Genomic DNA, 17,719 nt, shown 5'->3' on the forward strand with positions numbered 1-17,719 from the left:
GAATCTTACCACTACTAAAGAAACAACAACTCCTGTAGCCGTGCTTCACGTTGGTTGGGACAGAATTTTAGTGGTTTTCTAGCTACTTGTTTTAGCAACTAGAGCTCAGTTCATGAAAGTCTCTGTTTGCTTGACTGGTAGAATTGTACCAAAATGTGTTCTAATAACTAAACGTTTTCTCTGAAAGCATTTGACATGTTACTCATTGAATTCTTTTGTTCAGATTGAAGGTTGGTCTTCAGGTTGTTGCTGTCAAAGCGCCAGGTTTTGGTGACAACAGGAAAAACCAGCTTAAGGATATGGCAATTGCTACAGGTGGTGCTGTAAGTAATGATGTTCTAATTGGCTTTTTCCTCTAAGGAATGCTAATGCTGTAAAGAACTTAGTTTTAGGTCCATAGCTAGTATTGGCTGTATTGTGGTCTGTTTCTTGAGAAATATAACAGTAACTCTAGTGGTTGGACTTAGCAATTATCATTAGACATAGTTGTGTAATAATACAGCTCTAACCAACCATGAGTAATAGTTGTTTTCACTGACTCAAGTCACATGCAGAATATCCCTGCAGCGTTCTATTTTGTTAAGAAGGAACATGAAGGAAACTCTTTGAGAGAAATAGCAAAGCTTACTGGCCTTCTTACAAAACTGGTGGTCTCATAAGTGCTCAGACCTGAGTCAACAAATACAATTCTATTAAATGTTTGGAATAGACTGGAGGATGTTGTCTTACTTCATGCTAATGTTGAGTTTTAGTCCCTCAGATTCAGAATAGCTGATATACTTGATAGTGTTCATTTGTACAGCTTTTTTCATGTGTGCTTCAAAATCATAGCATAATACTGGGATCCAAAGCTGGTTGTTGAAATTGATATCTCGTGCTTCATTTAGCATAAGCAGTACTAACAAAACCAGCAAACCCATTTAAAGTTAACTTTTTTTTTTTTTTTGCCAGTATCTTTAACTTCCTGAAATGCAAGGATGAAGCTGTTACACAACCATCCAGCCATGTTAAATCAATGAGTTATATTAGTCACGAATTAAAAGCTTGCAATTCTCTCACGGTGAGGGCCAGTTTGTGAGGCACCTGCTTGCCTGGCCTGTGTTAGGAGAAGGGAGGAGTTTCTTTCCGCTTAGCTGCAGTAGTATGGTGTCTTTGTACTGTCACGCTGCTGTATGTGTTCATCTGTCATAAACAGTGATTTCATGTATGGTGAAGCTGTCAATTCTAACTTTCCATTTCGTTTCAGGTGTTTGGAGAAGAAGGTTTGAACCTAAATGTAGAAGATATTCAGCCCCACGACTTTGGTAAAGTTGGAGAGGTCATTGTGACAAAAGATGATACCATGCTCCTAAAGGGGAAGGGTGAAAAGGCTCAAATTGAAAAACGTATTCAAGAAATCATTGAACAGCTAGAAGTTACTACCAGTGAATATGAAAAAGAGAAGCTGAATGAACGGTTGGCCAAACTCTCTGATGGCGTAGCAGTATTGAAGGTGAGAACTGAAACTTCTTAGGAGTAAAACATACTAATTTATTAAAGAGTTCTTTTTTTTTTCAAATCTGTCTTCCACTAATGCCTTCTCTAGTCACTTGTGAGACAGGAAGTGATACGTAAGTGATAATGGACTTCCTTTATCGGTCCTTTATTGCTGGTCTAAGTTACTACTGTTTACTTCTCTCATAATCTTACCAACTGATTCAGATAAGGAACTTGGCTTATTGCAGTGCTACACTTAGGCCTTAAGAGCTATTCCATTTTGTGGCAGTAATTCTGTAGCAGTGCTCTCCTAGCCAGGCTCCTCACGCAGACCTTGACATGTGGCTTGCTTGCAGGTTGGCGGGACGAGTGATGTTGAAGTAAATGAGAAGAAAGACAGAGTTACCGATGCCCTAAATGCGACCCGCGCTGCTGTAGAGGAGGGCATTGTTCCAGGTGGTGGCTGTGCACTGCTTCGCTGCATTCCAGCATTAGACGCTTTAACTCCGGCCAACGAAGATCAGAAAATTGGTAGGTAAATTTCCAATGTTTGTGTGGAAGTATTATGAATAGACGTTATCTGTCCTTTACAGGATTAAATACAGGCTGTTTTCAGTGAGTTTAGTTACTTGATCTTACGAACCTCACATGCCTTCAGTATGGCAGTGTCTGCTTTACAGTAGGAAGGAGCTTTCATTGCATCCCTAACTTGGATGTGAAAGAGCCAATAAAAACAAAGCAGCAGTATCCCCTGCCAACAACTGAGAAGCCATGAAGGGAAGAACTGAGTTGACTGTTACAACCATAACTTAAATTTTAAAAATGCTGAAGATATTGTGGCAAATAAAATGGAAGATGGCTTTATGCATGTTCAAAATAATAATATAAATTAATAAAATAGTACTACTTGTAAAACTTCTGCGAATACCTCACAGTGATTTCATTTGTTGACAAAGGTCAAACAGTCAGGAACTTTATTTCCCTGGTAGTAATTTAAAAAAAAAAAAAAAAAAAAAAAAAAAGCTCATGTTCTTCCTCAGATGGTTTGATCTTCCTGTGTTAATCTCCAGCACATAAATCTGTGCCGTGGCAACAGGAGTGTATGTGGTATGTGATGCTAAATATCTTTTTCCTTACAGGCATTGAAATAATAAAGAGAACATTGAAAATTCCAGCAATGACTATCGCAAAGAATGCGGGTGTTGAAGGATCATTAATAGTTGAAAAAATACTGCAGAGTCCATCAGAAGTTGGCTATGATGCAATGCTTGGGGATTTTGTAAATATGGTAGAAAAAGGAATCATAGACCCAACAAAGGTAACCTGGAATAGTCTTAGCTTTCCTTCTTCCCTCATCACAGGATAGAAAACAGGTACTAAGTTATTTCTTTCTTATCTTCAGGTCGTGAGAACAGCTCTGATGGATGCTGCAGGTGTTGCTTCTCTCTTATCAACAGCAGAAGCAGTAGTGACTGAAGTTCCTAAAGAAGAAAAGGAGCCGGCAATGGGAGGAATGGGTGGGATGGGTGGAGGAATGGGCGGTGGCATGTTCTAATTCCTGGGATACTGATGCATCATGAACTCTGCTGTTTCAGACTGACAGTTCTGACTTAAAAACTTCAGATGTCAGTGCAAGAGGATGGATAGTGACTGAAGTGAGGCTGGTGTTTAAAAGAATCACTGTAACCATCAGTTACTGGATTTCATTTAACACACGTAATTGTTTACAGTCATTGTCCATGCCTACAGATAATTTATTTTGTATTTTTTGAATAAAGACATTTGTACATTCCTGATAACTGGGTGCAAGATCCATCTACCAAGGTCCTGATTTAAACTTAATTAAGGCACTTGATATTCTGTTTCAGAATTTATTGGTGCTTGCCAGTACTGGGAAGAACTTGGAAGCCACTGTGCGTGAGACTAGACAATTGTGTACAAAGTAGACAAATATACACTTATGTGACCTTTATGTAATAAAACAATCTGCTCAAAAAGTATGAAATGTATCACCTTATTCATATGTACACCAAGCCACAGTTCTGGGAGAAGCTTGATAGCCCGCTTCTAAGATTTAATAGAAATCTGACTCTTATGCTTGGAAAAACTGGAGGACATTACTCTCCAAGAAACATTCCTCTGTCAAAAATGTTAATCGGAAATATGAGTGACTTAAATTTTGGTAAGAAGTATCTAAGCTGAGCTGCCACAACAGTTCTTTGCAATATTAAACAATGCTGTGAAAACAAGGCACGCGCAGTGACTTTATTTTGCCCTTTTCATATTGCTCGTTGCACATGCTGGAACAGGCTGACTGACTCTTTCACAGTACTGTGGGAGGGCAAGTGCCCTGAGGGTATGAAACAGGTAAGTTGTCTTAGCTAAGAAACGCTTCTGAGCTTCTTAAATACTACTTTTGCTTGGGTATATTATGTAGTTATCTCTGTGGTTTGAGCCTTACAGTCTTCCAGCCTTCCGAATTATGTTTAAATTGTCAGCAGGAGATGTGGTTTCATACTTAAAGACAGCTTTGAATGCCACCTACTGTTTCCTGACTTGACATGGCTAATAACACTAACATCTTTTCTCTCTGCTTCCCAACTCCATTTTGCAAACACTTCCAAGTAATGGTGTTCCCAAACTCACATATGTTTTTCTTTCATTGTTTCAGTACATAAAATTGTTTCGCAACTTCCTAGGTGCTTTAAAACTGACCACTTAATCTAGCTGTCTACAACTATGAACCATCTTTCACACATCCTGTATGAATTTTTAATTGCTTTTTCTGGGACAGTGTGTAAATGCTCTGAAACTGCTGCAGGGCAGTCTATATCCTGAAACTTAGTACGTTACGTAGTATGTTGCCACCTATTCTGTAGTAACCACACGAATTCAGATGCTTTGGAAGAGCAGACTGGCTTCAGCTATGAAATGCACCTGAAGCTTCACCTAATTCCATCATGACCTGTAATTTAAGAAGGTGCATAGGGAGGAGACTAAATTTATTCCAACCTTATTCACTTAGGTTTCTTTGGAGACAGGAAAGAGTAATAATCTAAGGAACAGAACTACTGAAAATCAGCTCAAGATAGCTGATACCATCTCGCTGCACTGATACATAAATGGAAGCTAAGTACTGAAAGGAGACAACTAAGATCTAGCTCTATATTGCGCGTTACTGAATGACCAGTGGCCTTGGATGTATTTATGCTGTGCTAAGTGGAGGACAGCTCATTCCCTCCTTCCACAGCAATGTGGTACAGAAGATGATTTTTTTTTCCCTCTATGATTCTATGATGCCTCCGTGCTGTCATGCTCGCTGAGCTGACGTTTACTGTGTTTTGAACTGGGAACCATGTTTGCACTAGCTGAGATTTATGTAGCATAACCTCAATACAATGCCTAACAGTGAAACAGGGGCAGGTGGGCAAATTCAGCCTTCCAAATGTACTGTAAATACAACACTGTCTGGAGCCCAGACAGCTAAGAACCACTGAATATAGCTGAAAGTGCTGTACTTGGCACTATAGGTACCTATTATGAAAACTCAGTGTTAAGGCTGCTTTTTTTTTTTTTTTTTTTCTATAACAGTTGCTGGTCAGAATTCAACAGCAGTTGGCGACTCCTGAGTTAATCCTTGTCATCGATGTGGATCAAAAGCACCTGCTAGTTGATGTTGGACACACTACTCTACTCCCTAAGGCTAAAATGTCAGAATCTCCCTTCACTTGGCCTGAGCTGACTGAGGTGATGCTGGTAAATTACATTCATGCTACTAATAACTTAAACTTGAGTTAATATATTACAACACTGAAAAGAACGTTAGCTTGTTTTGTAAGGCAGAGCTTACACTGTGATTACAGAAACTGGCAGGTTAATAAACGGCAGCCTGAGTTATCTTGTGTAACAGTAGATGCCAATTGTCTGTTACTGATAACACTTTGAATTGCACTTGATAGCAGCTTGAATAGACTACATTGATCTAGCTGAACATGTGCGTGATTTGTACAGTATAAAATTACATATAAAGCTCAGATATGAAATAGATGCCCCAAAAAGGAGCATGCCACCTCTTGTACAGAGTGTACAAACAAGTTTATAATGGAGGTTGTTGAAATTTTCCCCATTACGTTTGATGAACTTCATGAAGCATTAACTCCCGAGGTATGCTTGTTTCTGGGCCATGGAGTTTGGATGCTCTTCTTTCAAAGGCAGTGACCATCTGCTTGACTACTTCATCAAAAAACAGCGTAGCAAGTTGTGAGTGTAGAAGTGAACGAAATTCAAAAGAAATCTGTTAAAACAGAGAAGATTTTGTCTTGTATTTACTATTGTAATAAAATGCTGTTAGAGATAACTTCATTAAAGAATCTCCAGTTAAGCTGCAAGTAGGTTGCAGAAGAAAGAACAGATAAAACAATAGATGAGCTTGTATGTAAAGAAAAGCCTTATTCTTCGGTCAGAGGACTGTTTTCTTATTCTCTTCAATTAGAAGAATGTTTTTGTTCAATTCTCGTATGTAATCAGTCCCATTTATCTAAACCAACTGTATGTTACTTAAATGACATGTCACAAAACATACCTAAAAGATTTAGGGTAGTGAAAAACTACAAACCAACAATGATAACTAAGTTGCTCTGCACATAAAATTCCCTTGAAGGGCAAAATTTTGAAGAAAATCCTGCATAGCAAGACAGCAGATTTACAGGTAACATGAAGCAAACCCAAGAGTGGTTTAAAGGCAGCTTGAAATAGTTGCTTATTAGGTAACAACATTTTATATTAGTTTTTCCATCTAGGTAGATGTAGTTAACAATATGTTCAAACAATGCTAATTTACAGACTGAAGCTTATAATTTGCCTTTGCTCTTTCTCCTTCCTAGACATCTCCTGCCCTCTACCTTTGCTGTCCTGACATGGGCAGTCAGTTTTAGAATACAACCGTCTCGGATAAGTCCTCTGTACCAAGTCCTTGTGCCTCCTACTGCAGTGCTCAAACTGATTTGCACATTCCCTTTCAGTTACTGGATCCTTCAGTTTAATAATTACACTGAAGCTACTGTAGTAGTTAACAGTTAGGGCAGGAGCACAGGGAGTTTGCTTTCTCTTTCCACCACCTAAAAGAAAAATTGATGACAACAGCAAGGTCACTTTTATGTCAAATAGCCTTCAAATATACTTTGTGCTGTACTGGCCTTTGGTCTAGTTTAAGAACATTACCCTAAGGCTATGGTATTGGATTTAGTTTTGCCTTCTGCAAGTTCCAGAAATGATTACAAAGCTGTCAGGAAAAGAAACAGCTTGCATTTCTTCTGCCCTTCTATCGTTCCTGTTACTGCATGTCTTTTGGATTGAGATTTAAGTACTTACATCATACCTGAAAAATCAGCAGATGAAATGCCAAATGAAACAAATGTGTATTATCTCAAATTGTTTAAGAGTATTGCATGTTAATTGCTGGAATAGTAGTATAGAATTAATGTGAAATGTAAGCCAGCTGTAGCTTCATTTGCACGTGATCTCAAGCATCAGTAAAAATTAATGTGCCTTTTCAAAGTCTGAGATGACATTTATAGCATGTTGAGCTCTGCAAAGCAGGGATCGTAAATGTTACATCATGTTCAGTAACTATGTGAGAACCTGAGATGTTTTTATGAAGCTTGCAGATAGCAATATGTTGTGCTTAAATCTATGTGTTAAATCACTTAAGAGCTGAAATGCAACTGAAACTAAATGTCTTATTAAAGTTCAGCGTATATATAATGTACCACCAGGCTGGCAGATCAGTAATGCAGTAGGCTGAGGAAACCAGCATCATCTAAAATTCAACTAACACTTTCTAAAGCAAACTACCATTATTGAAATCAGTCCTATCTCTCACAAGTACTTAGTTGTGCAGTGTGAAGTGTGCAGTGAGAAGTTGGTTTTGAAATGTTTATCATTACTATCTGTGAAGGCCCAGAGGCTAAGTCACACAGCAAGCTGAAATTGAGCAAGGGTTAGAATCCCTGAGTATGTACTGTTGTGAGCCAGCCCCCTGCTCAGCTGGCTATATTTGCTTCTGCTACCTCAAAATGTTGTAAATGATATCAAGTATTAATAGTATTTCCTAAGAATGTCCTTTTAAAGTCTAGTTTTGACTCTCTTTAACTGAAATTCTCAACCTGAAGTGTCAAAACATGGCTTTGGTAAGGAAAAAAAAAAAAAACTATTTTCCTCATAAACTTGCTATTTAGCTAATAGGGCTTAAGCAGTTGCTTAATTTGAGTTTTCTCAGCTGATTTATGGCTTGGCTAAAAAGCTGTCTTACCAGTCAGTAGCAGGAACTGTCGTGATTTGCCTAGAGAAATTCAAATATCATCAGCAAATAACATGTAAGCATAGTCAGTAAATCCCATCAGAAATGTATTTTCAAGTACCTATAGGTTCATTTTTATTGTTGAGCTGTATGAAGTGCAATACAGCAATAACTTGAGTTATTAACCCAAGGAAGTCGTGCCAGTTTACAAATATTCCAAAAGCTCTTTTTTGGAAAAATGACTTCAAAAGCACAGTATCCCAGAAGACAACAGGATCAACCTATTTCTGTGTACTTTTGTAACCTGTTCTGAACCCCAGATTAGTTTAGTGCTGAACGCAACACCCTTAACACAATACAACGTAAGAAAAAATAAGTGATGGAAGAAAAAAATGAAAAACAAGAACTCACAGTAAGAAAAGCAACTTGTCTAGGAATGACGGACTAAACCAGATACTGGGTTTAAAATGCAGTATTTTGGAACTGCAGTGATATCCCATCATAGAGTAGAGACAGCATTTCTCCTAAAAGCTGTTACAGTGGTATTATAGAAGATGTAAAATACATTAAATAGTAAATCTAGAAGTCAGGAAATTAAACTACAGGCCAAACAAGATGGATGGGAAAACACCTACTTTCTGATAACAAAAGCACGTGGATTGTAAGGTAATTAAAGAAAATAGCAAAGTCCACAAATATGTTGAGTATTTCTCTCTCTGTATTTGCTTATCTTAGTATGTAGAGAATTGTATGGTGAGAGATACCAGTCCCTAGACTGTTTGGCTATATGTGGACACTTCACAGAAGACTTGTCTCTCAAGGACTATGTAGCAGTTTTCATGTTGTAAAACTGACTGCAAAAACGTAGTGACTAAAACTAACTATTTTGTAGTGTTTATGTGTGTGTGTATACACCCTATTTGTAGCATGTGGCGGTTTTAATTGGAATACTTACAGAAAAATCCAATGTACATGTCCTTGGATAGCCAGGGATACCTGGGCTGAAACGCCACACTGTTTCCAAGTGATTAAATAGCCTTCCGTCTGTGCAGGATGCCTAAAAGAAAGTTTAAAAAGTCAAGCTACAGGGGGGCTTACATGAGACAAATCAGTATTACTGAAGCATGCACATTTTGTTAGACAGTGAAGGTCACAGCATAGTTAAAATTAATTCTTTATAGTGCAGCCAGCAAAAGATCCCATTTGCACACTGTCACAGCAAAGTAGCTGAATCCCTATCAAGTTACGGGAAGGATCTTTGGTTTTAGCCATAAAACAGATCTCCTGTATGATGCATAGAATAACATAATAATGTTAAAGATATCTACACCGTAATTGAGAATAGGGTCCTTACTTTCATTCATTTTGCTTTTGGTACATACAGCTATTTTTGTGTGGCTATATTTTAAATAGAAAAAGACCGAAAGACATAGAGTTGAAAAATCACGCAAATGCATCATCTTGATTGGCTTGGAGTTACTAAAGAGAATTGCTGTAACTATTTTTAAACTTTCTTTACAGCTCTTAGTGTCAACACAAGCATACATAGCTTTTGCTTGTGGTTTGAAAGCACAGATAAGCTAAGCCACGTCAAAGACAAATCAGCACAAAAATACCACCACTTCTTTGCCCAGTGCAGGGATGCAGTACCTCCCAACTTCTGTAACTGCAAGGGGAGGAGTAGAGGGAAGAGCAGACAAGCCTGAAGAGCTGGGCTTGCTTTTCTCATTCTTGCCAAAAGGGCAGGAAGAATGGGAAAGGTGCCAGTGTGTCCCCCTTGCTCCCAACCTTATAAGTAACAAAACTCACTCGACATTTCTCAGCAGCAAGAGCTGCTGCTACCAGCCTGATATTCTAGGGATCACGCGCTGCTGCTGTAAGCAACAAAAACATGCTCATTTTGTCACCACCGACAGCCCACTATACAAAACCACTATGCAAGCTCCCTTTGCCCAGAGTTATTTCTGAAGACAGTGAAATAGCCCGAACACATGGTCGTTTCATTTCCTTGTGGTAATGTTCCTCCAGTTATGTGAAGATGATATAAATGTTTAGGAAAAAAAATCCTAACAGAGAAAATGCTGATAAATCTAGGAAGAGGAAACTTAAAGTGTTCTCCACACCACTTTCATGGTCTTTTCAGAGACCGGAATTCTTCTTTTGAGAGAATTAGAGTGAATAAGAATCAGTAAGCCAAACTGATAGCTATGCAAAATAAAAAGTCTTGTCAGGGAAGAGTAGAAAGGGAGAGCAGCATGTAAAATGCAGATTTTTACATTGTAACTGTTGAGCTTTCTTAATAATGGAAGACATTTTTTTTTCTTTCCAAAATGAATAACTACCTTGAAAAAAAGCACTTTGCATATTGCCCTTCCAATTCATACCTCCCCTGTACTTAAGAAACCCATTTCTGTTTTATGCAGTGTCTTGTTAGTGGAAGCCTAGAAAAGAATAGTGAAATAGGATACCCAAACAATTATCTTGACCAGTAATCAACTGTTGTAATTTCACTAGTTGTTCCAAAAGATAGTCAAAATTGCATGAAGGGGGAGAGGCAGTTTTTATGAGTCTGTTCTGAGCTGTTCCTAACAAACAGATGTGAACCTCTAATGTAAACAAGCAGCTGGAAGATCCAGACCTCATTTAAAATTTCTCCCTTTATTACCCTTGAAAAAAAATGAAAGTAGAAATACAATTGCTGTACAAATTAATTCTAAGAAATGGACTTGAAATCTACCATTCTATCATGGCATCAATATACTGAATAACAGGCTCTTCAGCAGATCCTCTGCCTAAACTTCTTAAATAAACTGGTTAGAATTGTCAGAAGAAAAAATAATGACATCATTTTGCTAAGGCATCAGAAGCTACAAAGAGATAACCTTTAAGTCTCTATTATTTTTGCATTTAGAGGCTTGGACAAAATTAATACAAACAAAAAAAAAAACACAACAAATAGATATCTTCATTAATGGCTACTTTTTTAATATTTTTTCCATCAAAAGCCAATTAAAAGGCAATTTTTCCCCCTATTTGGCAGCTTATGTTTTAAAAACACATTGAAATTTACACCACATAACCTATAGTCTTTAAACAAAAGCAACACGAGTTTTGAGCCACAGGAAGCAATTCCAGCATTAATTTTGTTTTTAAAAGAGCTTCATGGAATATTTAAATTTCTACACACAAGTTACGGAAAGCTACAAAAAAATAATATATTAATATAATATAATAATACAGCTACAAAAATAATAATAATAAATTACCTTAACTAAATGTGGCCTCACAAGGGTGACAACTGATGTATACCTTTCTAAAACAGGAGGAAATCCTATTTCTAGCTGTGCTTTGCAGTATCCAGAGCGCTTTGATAATATATCTGACTTCTTACACCATGGCACAAATAGTTTGTAATCTTCCACAACAGCAACAACTGCATACATTTCCTGCATAGAATATCTGGAAGCAGAAATGTAAATGTTACAGTTACAAGGTGTTTTAACTAGGAATTCAGTTTTATAAGGTTCTAAGATACTGTAAGTGTCACAGGCAGTTTTGATGGTGAACATGCAGTCACCTGAAAACACTACCACTATTTTTGGAAGTTAAAAATGCAACTCTATTAAGATTAAAAAAAAAAAAAAAAAGTACTGAACTGGTAAAAGTCTTTGCACAAGAAAAGCAAAACACTACAAACACTACACAGCATATAGCGGTAAAGTTAGGGAACACTGAACCAGATGTATGCTACTTTCTGCAATATTAGGTAAGCATGCTTAGATTTCAAATGGAAAAGTAGTTTTTTCATTGCAGCTGTGTCTTGATTTAGGTAGATTTTAGATATTTCATAGAACAAATTAATCCATACCTTACAGCTACCAAGAAAAGGTGTAACAAAACTAGGGGTCTGTTTTCAAAGGCTTAAAAAGAACGCTACTTAGACCTCGCCCCCTCCCCCCAAAAAAATAAAAATAATAATAATACTTTCAGGAGAAAAACAGTGAGTATTATTGGACAAAGGCTCCTTTTAAATGAAATCTGTTGCAGTTCAAGAACTATCACATAAACGAATATTAACCATCATGAAAAAAAATACTAACCCTAATGAACAAATCATACTATTGTGGACTAGAGGCTAGAGGCTGAGAGCAGATCCCAAACTCATTAAATTAATGGGAAATTTTCCACTGGTTTTAAGGCAAACTGGGTTTCAAAGAGCTTTTGTATGCACACACTTCACCACACAACTAATTATTTTCCTTCTTTTAAAGAAAGAAGTAAATCTCAAATGAGAAGTACAACATAATGCAAGTGTAACATTGGCATGTCTTTTTGAGAAATGGGAGAAAATTGAGTTTTCACGCCTTTTGGTTTATCCCCATTTCACCAGACAAATAATGCATGCTTCCCTTTCAGGGTTGTTTTTGTTTCGTCATGGAATAAAAAGGTTATTTCTGCTATTTCCTTCCAAGGAGCAGGTGTGTGGGGTTCCTAAATTTTTGATACCCAATTTCAGGTTTGACAGCCTGATCTCTAAAAATTTTGAAAGGTAAAACTCATTTCTACTCTCCACCTGGGCACAGTCTCAGGGACATGTGCCTTGAGGGATACTCAGTCTTTGAATGTTTAGTGCTGAAAATGTTTAGTGTGTTGAAAATCGTAAATGCATAAGGTATCATTCCACTTTTCTATACAAACCCTATAATTCTTCTTTCAGAATATTCTTTTCTTTTATTTACTAGTGGTGCAGCAATGTTGAAGAAACTTCTTGAAAAGGCATGGCTCATTACAGGTACTTGCAACGAAGAAATTCTGGTCATCAGAATACCACAGGAAGCCAAGTGCCTGCAACATTGAAAATGCCTTTTAGACTCCTTTCTTATCAGCAAAATAGATCACAACACATTAAGGTGAGATGCAGTCTGTTGTACAGCATTCCATAAAACATCCAATTTAGATGGAAAAACAAAGGCTCATAAGCGTTTGCAAACTTTAAAAAAAAAAAAAAGTCTTTTTTTTTCCCCTTTAAGAGAAACTAAAAATAGCTCCCAGTCACGAGACAAGTAACTGGCAGAGTAAAATACAAAGGCCCCCATTAAACACTGGCTTCATGGCAGCCTGAGTTCACGTACAGGACTCATGCACTTAGTGTGCAGATTTAATTTTGCTTTCTTACCAGAAAAATCAAGGCATACCCTACAATACTTTACCCTTTTGGAACATGCAAAAAAGTAGAAAATTTCCCATTGCGGCTATGAAGTAGAATTCTGCAGTAATCCCTCTGCTGCCTTCCTTCTCTTATAAGGAAAGTTTCATTCTGAAAGTCCTTTTAGAAACTGCATTGCATCCCCATTTCTTTCTTTTGAAAATATCACACACAACCGTGGATGCAGTGTTTTCATAAATAAAACTTAACAGTTTAGCTTTATGAAATGCTCCTAGTTCTAAGATTCCATCTCAGTTCTCTGTTTCTGAACCTATACTAAAATCTAAAAAAAAATATTCATTGTGGTTAATAGGACTCATGCTGAATTACTGATTTTGCCTAAAATGCTGCTTCAAAAGTTCTGATTTCTGGCACCGGGGAGTTAAAAATTTCACTATTTGCTGTCAGCGTTTCTACATATGTAAGCTAAAAAGCAACCTAGGCCGTCTTCTGTCAGTAATTAAACGATCAGGACTGCACTTCTGGATTTACACAGTCAAAAATGGAACCAACCTTCCCACTTGGTGTAAGGCTTGCTTGTTATCATTTTATTTTAACACAGCTAACAGATAGATGCTGCTTCTTCCTAGCCACCAAACTAGCACAGCAAATTCTGGTAAGTCTTTCTACAGCAAGCTCTGCAAGGATTTGGAGTTGTATCTCAAGGGATACGGACAGAGTCTGTTTTTTTCCACTTGGACCGGACAGGACTGTTAAGGAAAAGCATGGCTTTGATAGGAACATTGGATGCCTGCCAGTAACCTTGTAGCTGCCTCAACCTGATTCATAGAGAGTTCAGAACTTTGGACCAGACCTCGTTCTGGAGAGCTAAATTATTTTCTCCATCTGTGGTATAGTGCACTGTCCTAACTAGTTGTCGGGACGCTTCTGTTGGTTTGTTCTTACTGTAATGCTCTGCCAGCACACTGCTTCAGGCACTTTTATGTATACACATTTAAGTGCAGGGCTGAAAAACAATCCCCACAAGTACTTTGTTATTGCTCTAAGATCAAGTCCTTTTCGCAGTTACACCACCGTTCAAGGAAGGGAAGGTTAAGAGAGGTTATAGTGTTAACAAAGCTGGTGGGACTTGGTCTCTCTCTAGATTTTATTTGAAGAGAAACAGACACTACAAGAATGTGCTGGTCCTGGTCCCAGTTCAGGAAAGCATACCTCTCCAGAAACCACAAAAGCAGAGACTTCGGTGGACTGTCTTGCATGTTTTGGTGAACCTGGTGAAGGCCTCAGGAGAAAAGCCAAGTCTGTACCTAAATGCAGATGTGCCTAGCACTCCTTTATTATCCTCTGAGGGTAACACAGTCAGTGCCACTCATACTGCTCTCACTGGCATCATCCAATTCCTGTCCCTTGCTGCTTTCTCTCTAAACATTTAGGCACTGATCACAGTAGCACCTGACTTACACGACCCGAAAAGGAAGCATTTGCTGTCATGTGGTATACGTGATCTCTACGTGGTGATTATTTTTAATAGTTACATTTCCAAAGACTAAAATATTTTGAAAAAAAAAAAGGTATCTCCAACTCCTAATTATAAAAAGACTGAAACCAGCGGTCAGAGCACACCCGTGTGGCTGGGCTTACTGCTACCCCAACTGTTCCTCTCACGAAGCTGGTGTCATCGGATGGCTGGTTAACGGTCAGTGAGATGAGAGCTGATCTCATTCGCATTCTTTGTGGACAGCTGTTTGAGTCCCAAAAAATGAGCTTTGCCAGCAAGTGTCCTTGTGAGCATCTCAGCCTGAACAAGCACAGGAGACCAACTTACCGGCTCGCTCCTTGACGCCTGCTGCTCAGCGCAGTGAGGGCCCCGCCGGGGTGACAGCAGGTAGACACTGTGTGCTGGTGGCAGCGCCAATGTGAAGGCACACCGTGCTGAGGGCTACCAGCGGCCACCAGGACTCTTGTACCTCGCCCTGGACGCATTCTCAAGGCCAGCTCGCAGCCTGCTGTCAGGAAGTTTCTCTACCCTGGCTGCTGCTGCTGATGGATTTTGCCCTGAGTTCGGAACCGCATCGTCTCTAACAAAGCACTTTTAAACCAGGGGTTCTGGTTCACAGGACTGAGCTGTTTCAGCGCTGCAATTACATCCCAAAGGCTTAATTTAAACGCGAGGGATGCGCATTCAGAAGCACAGCCCGAGCGAGACGACCGAGCACAGCGCTGCGGAGCGAGCATTACGCCGGATGCCTGCTCGCATTTCGGCAATTTTGGGGCATTTTCCCCGATTCCGAGGCCGGCGGTAGACCCCTGGCGCCCCGCAGCCGCGGGGGCAGAGACCGGGGGGTGCCGGTGCCGGTGCCGCCCGCTGCGGCCCCTCCCGCCCTCGGCCCGGCTCCTCTCCTCACGGGCGGCACCAACGCCCCTCCCGCTTCGCTCGGAGGGCCCCGGCCCCCCCGCCCCGCCCCGCCCCGCCCCGCCCCGTACCTGCCGGCGGCGCCGAGCCCCGCGGCCACCGCCCGCCCGCTGCGCGCCATCGCCGGGCCCCGCCGGCACCGCCCGGCCCGGAGCCGCCTGGGGGCCGCGGGGGGGCGGGGGCGGGGGCGGGCACGTGAGAGGGAGGTGCCCGGGCTCATTGGCCCGGCGGCGCGCGGCGCCCGCAACGGCCCCCAACGGCCCCCAACGGCCCCCAACGGCCCCAACGGTCCCCAGCGGTTGTGCTCCGCAGCCCTCCGCGCCCCGTTATGAGCTCCTGCGGCTCCGCTGGGGGTTACCGGAGGGCTGCTGTAGGCTGGGGGGCACGCACTGCATGAGGACAGCCCCGCTCCCTAATATTGAGGTAGCGGTACCTCGGACGGGTGACAGCTAGGCGGCAAACAGCCCGACTGGTGGTAACGAACTCTCCGAGCTGCCCCCTGAACTCAAACGCAACCCTAGTTTGATAATTGGTGGAAATTCAGACAGTTCAAGGAGATGAATGCACTGAAAGGAAATTATTTCTAGAAAATGAGTAAGTCCAGTTCTATGTTCTCTTCAGAAATGTTTTCCTTATCTCGGTGTCTCGTCATTAGTTAAAAACATTAATTATTAAACGGAACACCAGCAATATGAATAATGAAAACTAATTTGAGCAGCGCTTTATCCCGTCGGGCATGGTGATTTTCAGATAAGCTGTCCTGTAGTGTGCTTTTCATTCTGAGCTTAAAACCAGAAACATTTAAAAACCTGGGTTCTGCAGCATGGGAGAAAACCAGCCCCATCAGAAACGTGAAACAGCCTCAGCCTATGCCCCCACGTCAAATTCCTGTTACTAGCTTCATCTGCATGTTTCATAACTTCCACCAGAGCTGCTCTTTCTTGCTGGTTCCTGCTTGCCGTGGGAGTGTGCCCATCTATGTAGCTGTTCCAGCTTGTTTCTCTGGATCAGGAAGTACCTCACTGAGAGTTGATGCCTTCTGGCGTTTAGAGGAACTGAAGGATAAAGCACTGATGTACAAGATGATACTTGAGGGCACTCTGTTTTGTTTTGTTTTGTTATCCAATTAGTCTGTCTCAGAAATAGTCCTTACAACCTGCTGCTTGATGTCTGCTGTTTGCAGAGATCTGATAGGAAGAGTGGCTCTAATTAGTATTTTCACTAGAGGGATGTAAAACACTTCTGATACCTCAAAAAGAGACACTGCATATGACCACAACGAAATTTCTGTCTAAAACAGCTAGATGCCACCCTCAGCTGGCCACCAGCTGGCACAACCTTCCCAGACACCCTCTCCCTGCTGGCCCTGGAGTGCTGTGCTGACACTCAGCACGCTTGACGTCAAAGGCAAAACTAGATCTGGAAGAGATTTAAATTCATTTTCCTCACTCATACTACATGAGAAACATTAATTCAGTTTCTCAAACATACCTGCTTATGTTAAATGTTTCTACTCTTTCACTCTTTTCGGAGAATTACTCTTTTCGGAGAATTTTTCCCCTAATTTTTAATAGACACATAAATGTCAGGAAACAGTCCACAGCACTTGAAGCTGAGTACAGATCTGGGGACAATCAAAAGACTGAGTTTAGACTAGTTTTGCAGCTTTTTGCAAAATGTCAGTTCACTGTGCAATTCTCTATAGCATTCCACATGGGAGAAATAATACGTTCTTTTTGGAAGATCAGCAGAAGGGAGCAGCTAGAGGCATGGATGCTTTGAGTGAACAAGTGCCAGAAACTTCTACTGGCACAATAGAGTGGGTAAAGCAAGGACGGGCCACGTGGCTGGATACTTCTTTTGGCAACACTGATAGCTTGGGCTGGCTGTGAAATTGGACCTGAATCTGTTACATAAAGCAGGACTGCACAGGCCTGTACCTTGGTTACGAGCCTAAGTCTGAAAAGCATCTGGGCCCTTAAATCCAATCCTGTTCCAATCCGCATAGTAATCTCCGTGAAGACGTGTATGTGGGGAAAGAGGAGCGGAACTCCAATGGGCAAAATCGGAAGGGTAAACCACGAAGTTACCCTGATCAAGTCTTGTGGAAGCCACGTAATGGAGATACCGTTCCGGAAGCAAAGGTATATTGGGATTCAGGGAATTTGAGAGGCAGACACGAATTAAAGAACCCAGGGCAGAATTTGTTAGGGAAAATAAAAAAAAAAAAAAAATCAGCAGTTTTCTCATTTCACTTTACAGTGTTTCATCACAACCCAATTCCTGTTCACTCTTGTAACACAGAGCTCCCTTTTGTGTGGGAAGTGGTAGATACAAAATTAGTATTTTAAAGTGCACCCCTGTA

At 40.4% G+C, this 17,719-nt stretch overlaps 2 protein-coding genes across 6 annotated transcripts in view; one reads left to right on the forward strand and one right to left on the reverse strand.

Annotated features, from left to right (window-relative positions):
- Positions 1-3,275, forward strand: part of HSPD1 (heat shock protein family D (Hsp60) member 1) — a 17,683-nt gene extending 14,408 nt beyond the window's left edge. For all 3 annotated transcript variants that reach the window (XM_084523538.1, XM_084523539.1, XM_084523537.1), the window contains 5 exons: positions 224-323; positions 1,247-1,492; positions 1,833-2,007; positions 2,616-2,794; positions 2,879-3,275. In XM_084523538.1, coding sequence (XP_084379664.1) covers positions 224-323; positions 1,247-1,492; positions 1,833-2,007; positions 2,616-2,794; positions 2,879-3,031 — 853 coding nt within the window. In that variant the 3' untranslated portion in view covers positions 3,032-3,275. The remainder of the gene's footprint in view (positions 1-223; positions 324-1,246; positions 1,493-1,832; positions 2,008-2,615; positions 2,795-2,878) is intronic.
- COQ10B (coenzyme Q10B) overlaps positions 3,014-17,719 on the reverse strand; it is a 16,286-nt gene continuing 1,580 nt past the window's right edge. Inside the window, exons 1-5 of one of the 3 annotated variants that reach the window (XM_084523551.1) lie at positions 15,426-15,548; positions 12,473-12,619; positions 11,041-11,233; positions 8,730-8,831; positions 3,014-5,770 (exon numbers count right to left, since the gene is read on the reverse strand). In XM_084523551.1, coding sequence (XP_084379677.1) covers positions 5,603-5,770; positions 8,730-8,831; positions 11,041-11,233; positions 12,473-12,619; positions 15,426-15,475 — 660 coding nt within the window. In that variant the 5' untranslated portion in view covers positions 15,476-15,548 and the 3' untranslated portion in view covers positions 3,014-5,602. Of the gene's footprint in view, positions 5,771-8,729; positions 8,832-11,040; positions 11,234-12,472; positions 12,620-14,766; positions 15,309-15,425; positions 15,549-17,719 lie in introns of those variants that run through there. The other 2 variants (XM_084523550.1, XM_084523552.1) reach the window with 2 other exon arrangements.

The sequence above is a fragment of the Aythya ferina genome (genome assembly GCF_964211825.1).
Source record: "Aythya ferina genome assembly, chromosome: 6".
In the NCBI taxonomy this organism is placed as follows: domain Eukaryota; kingdom Metazoa; phylum Chordata; class Aves; order Anseriformes; family Anatidae; genus Aythya; species Aythya ferina.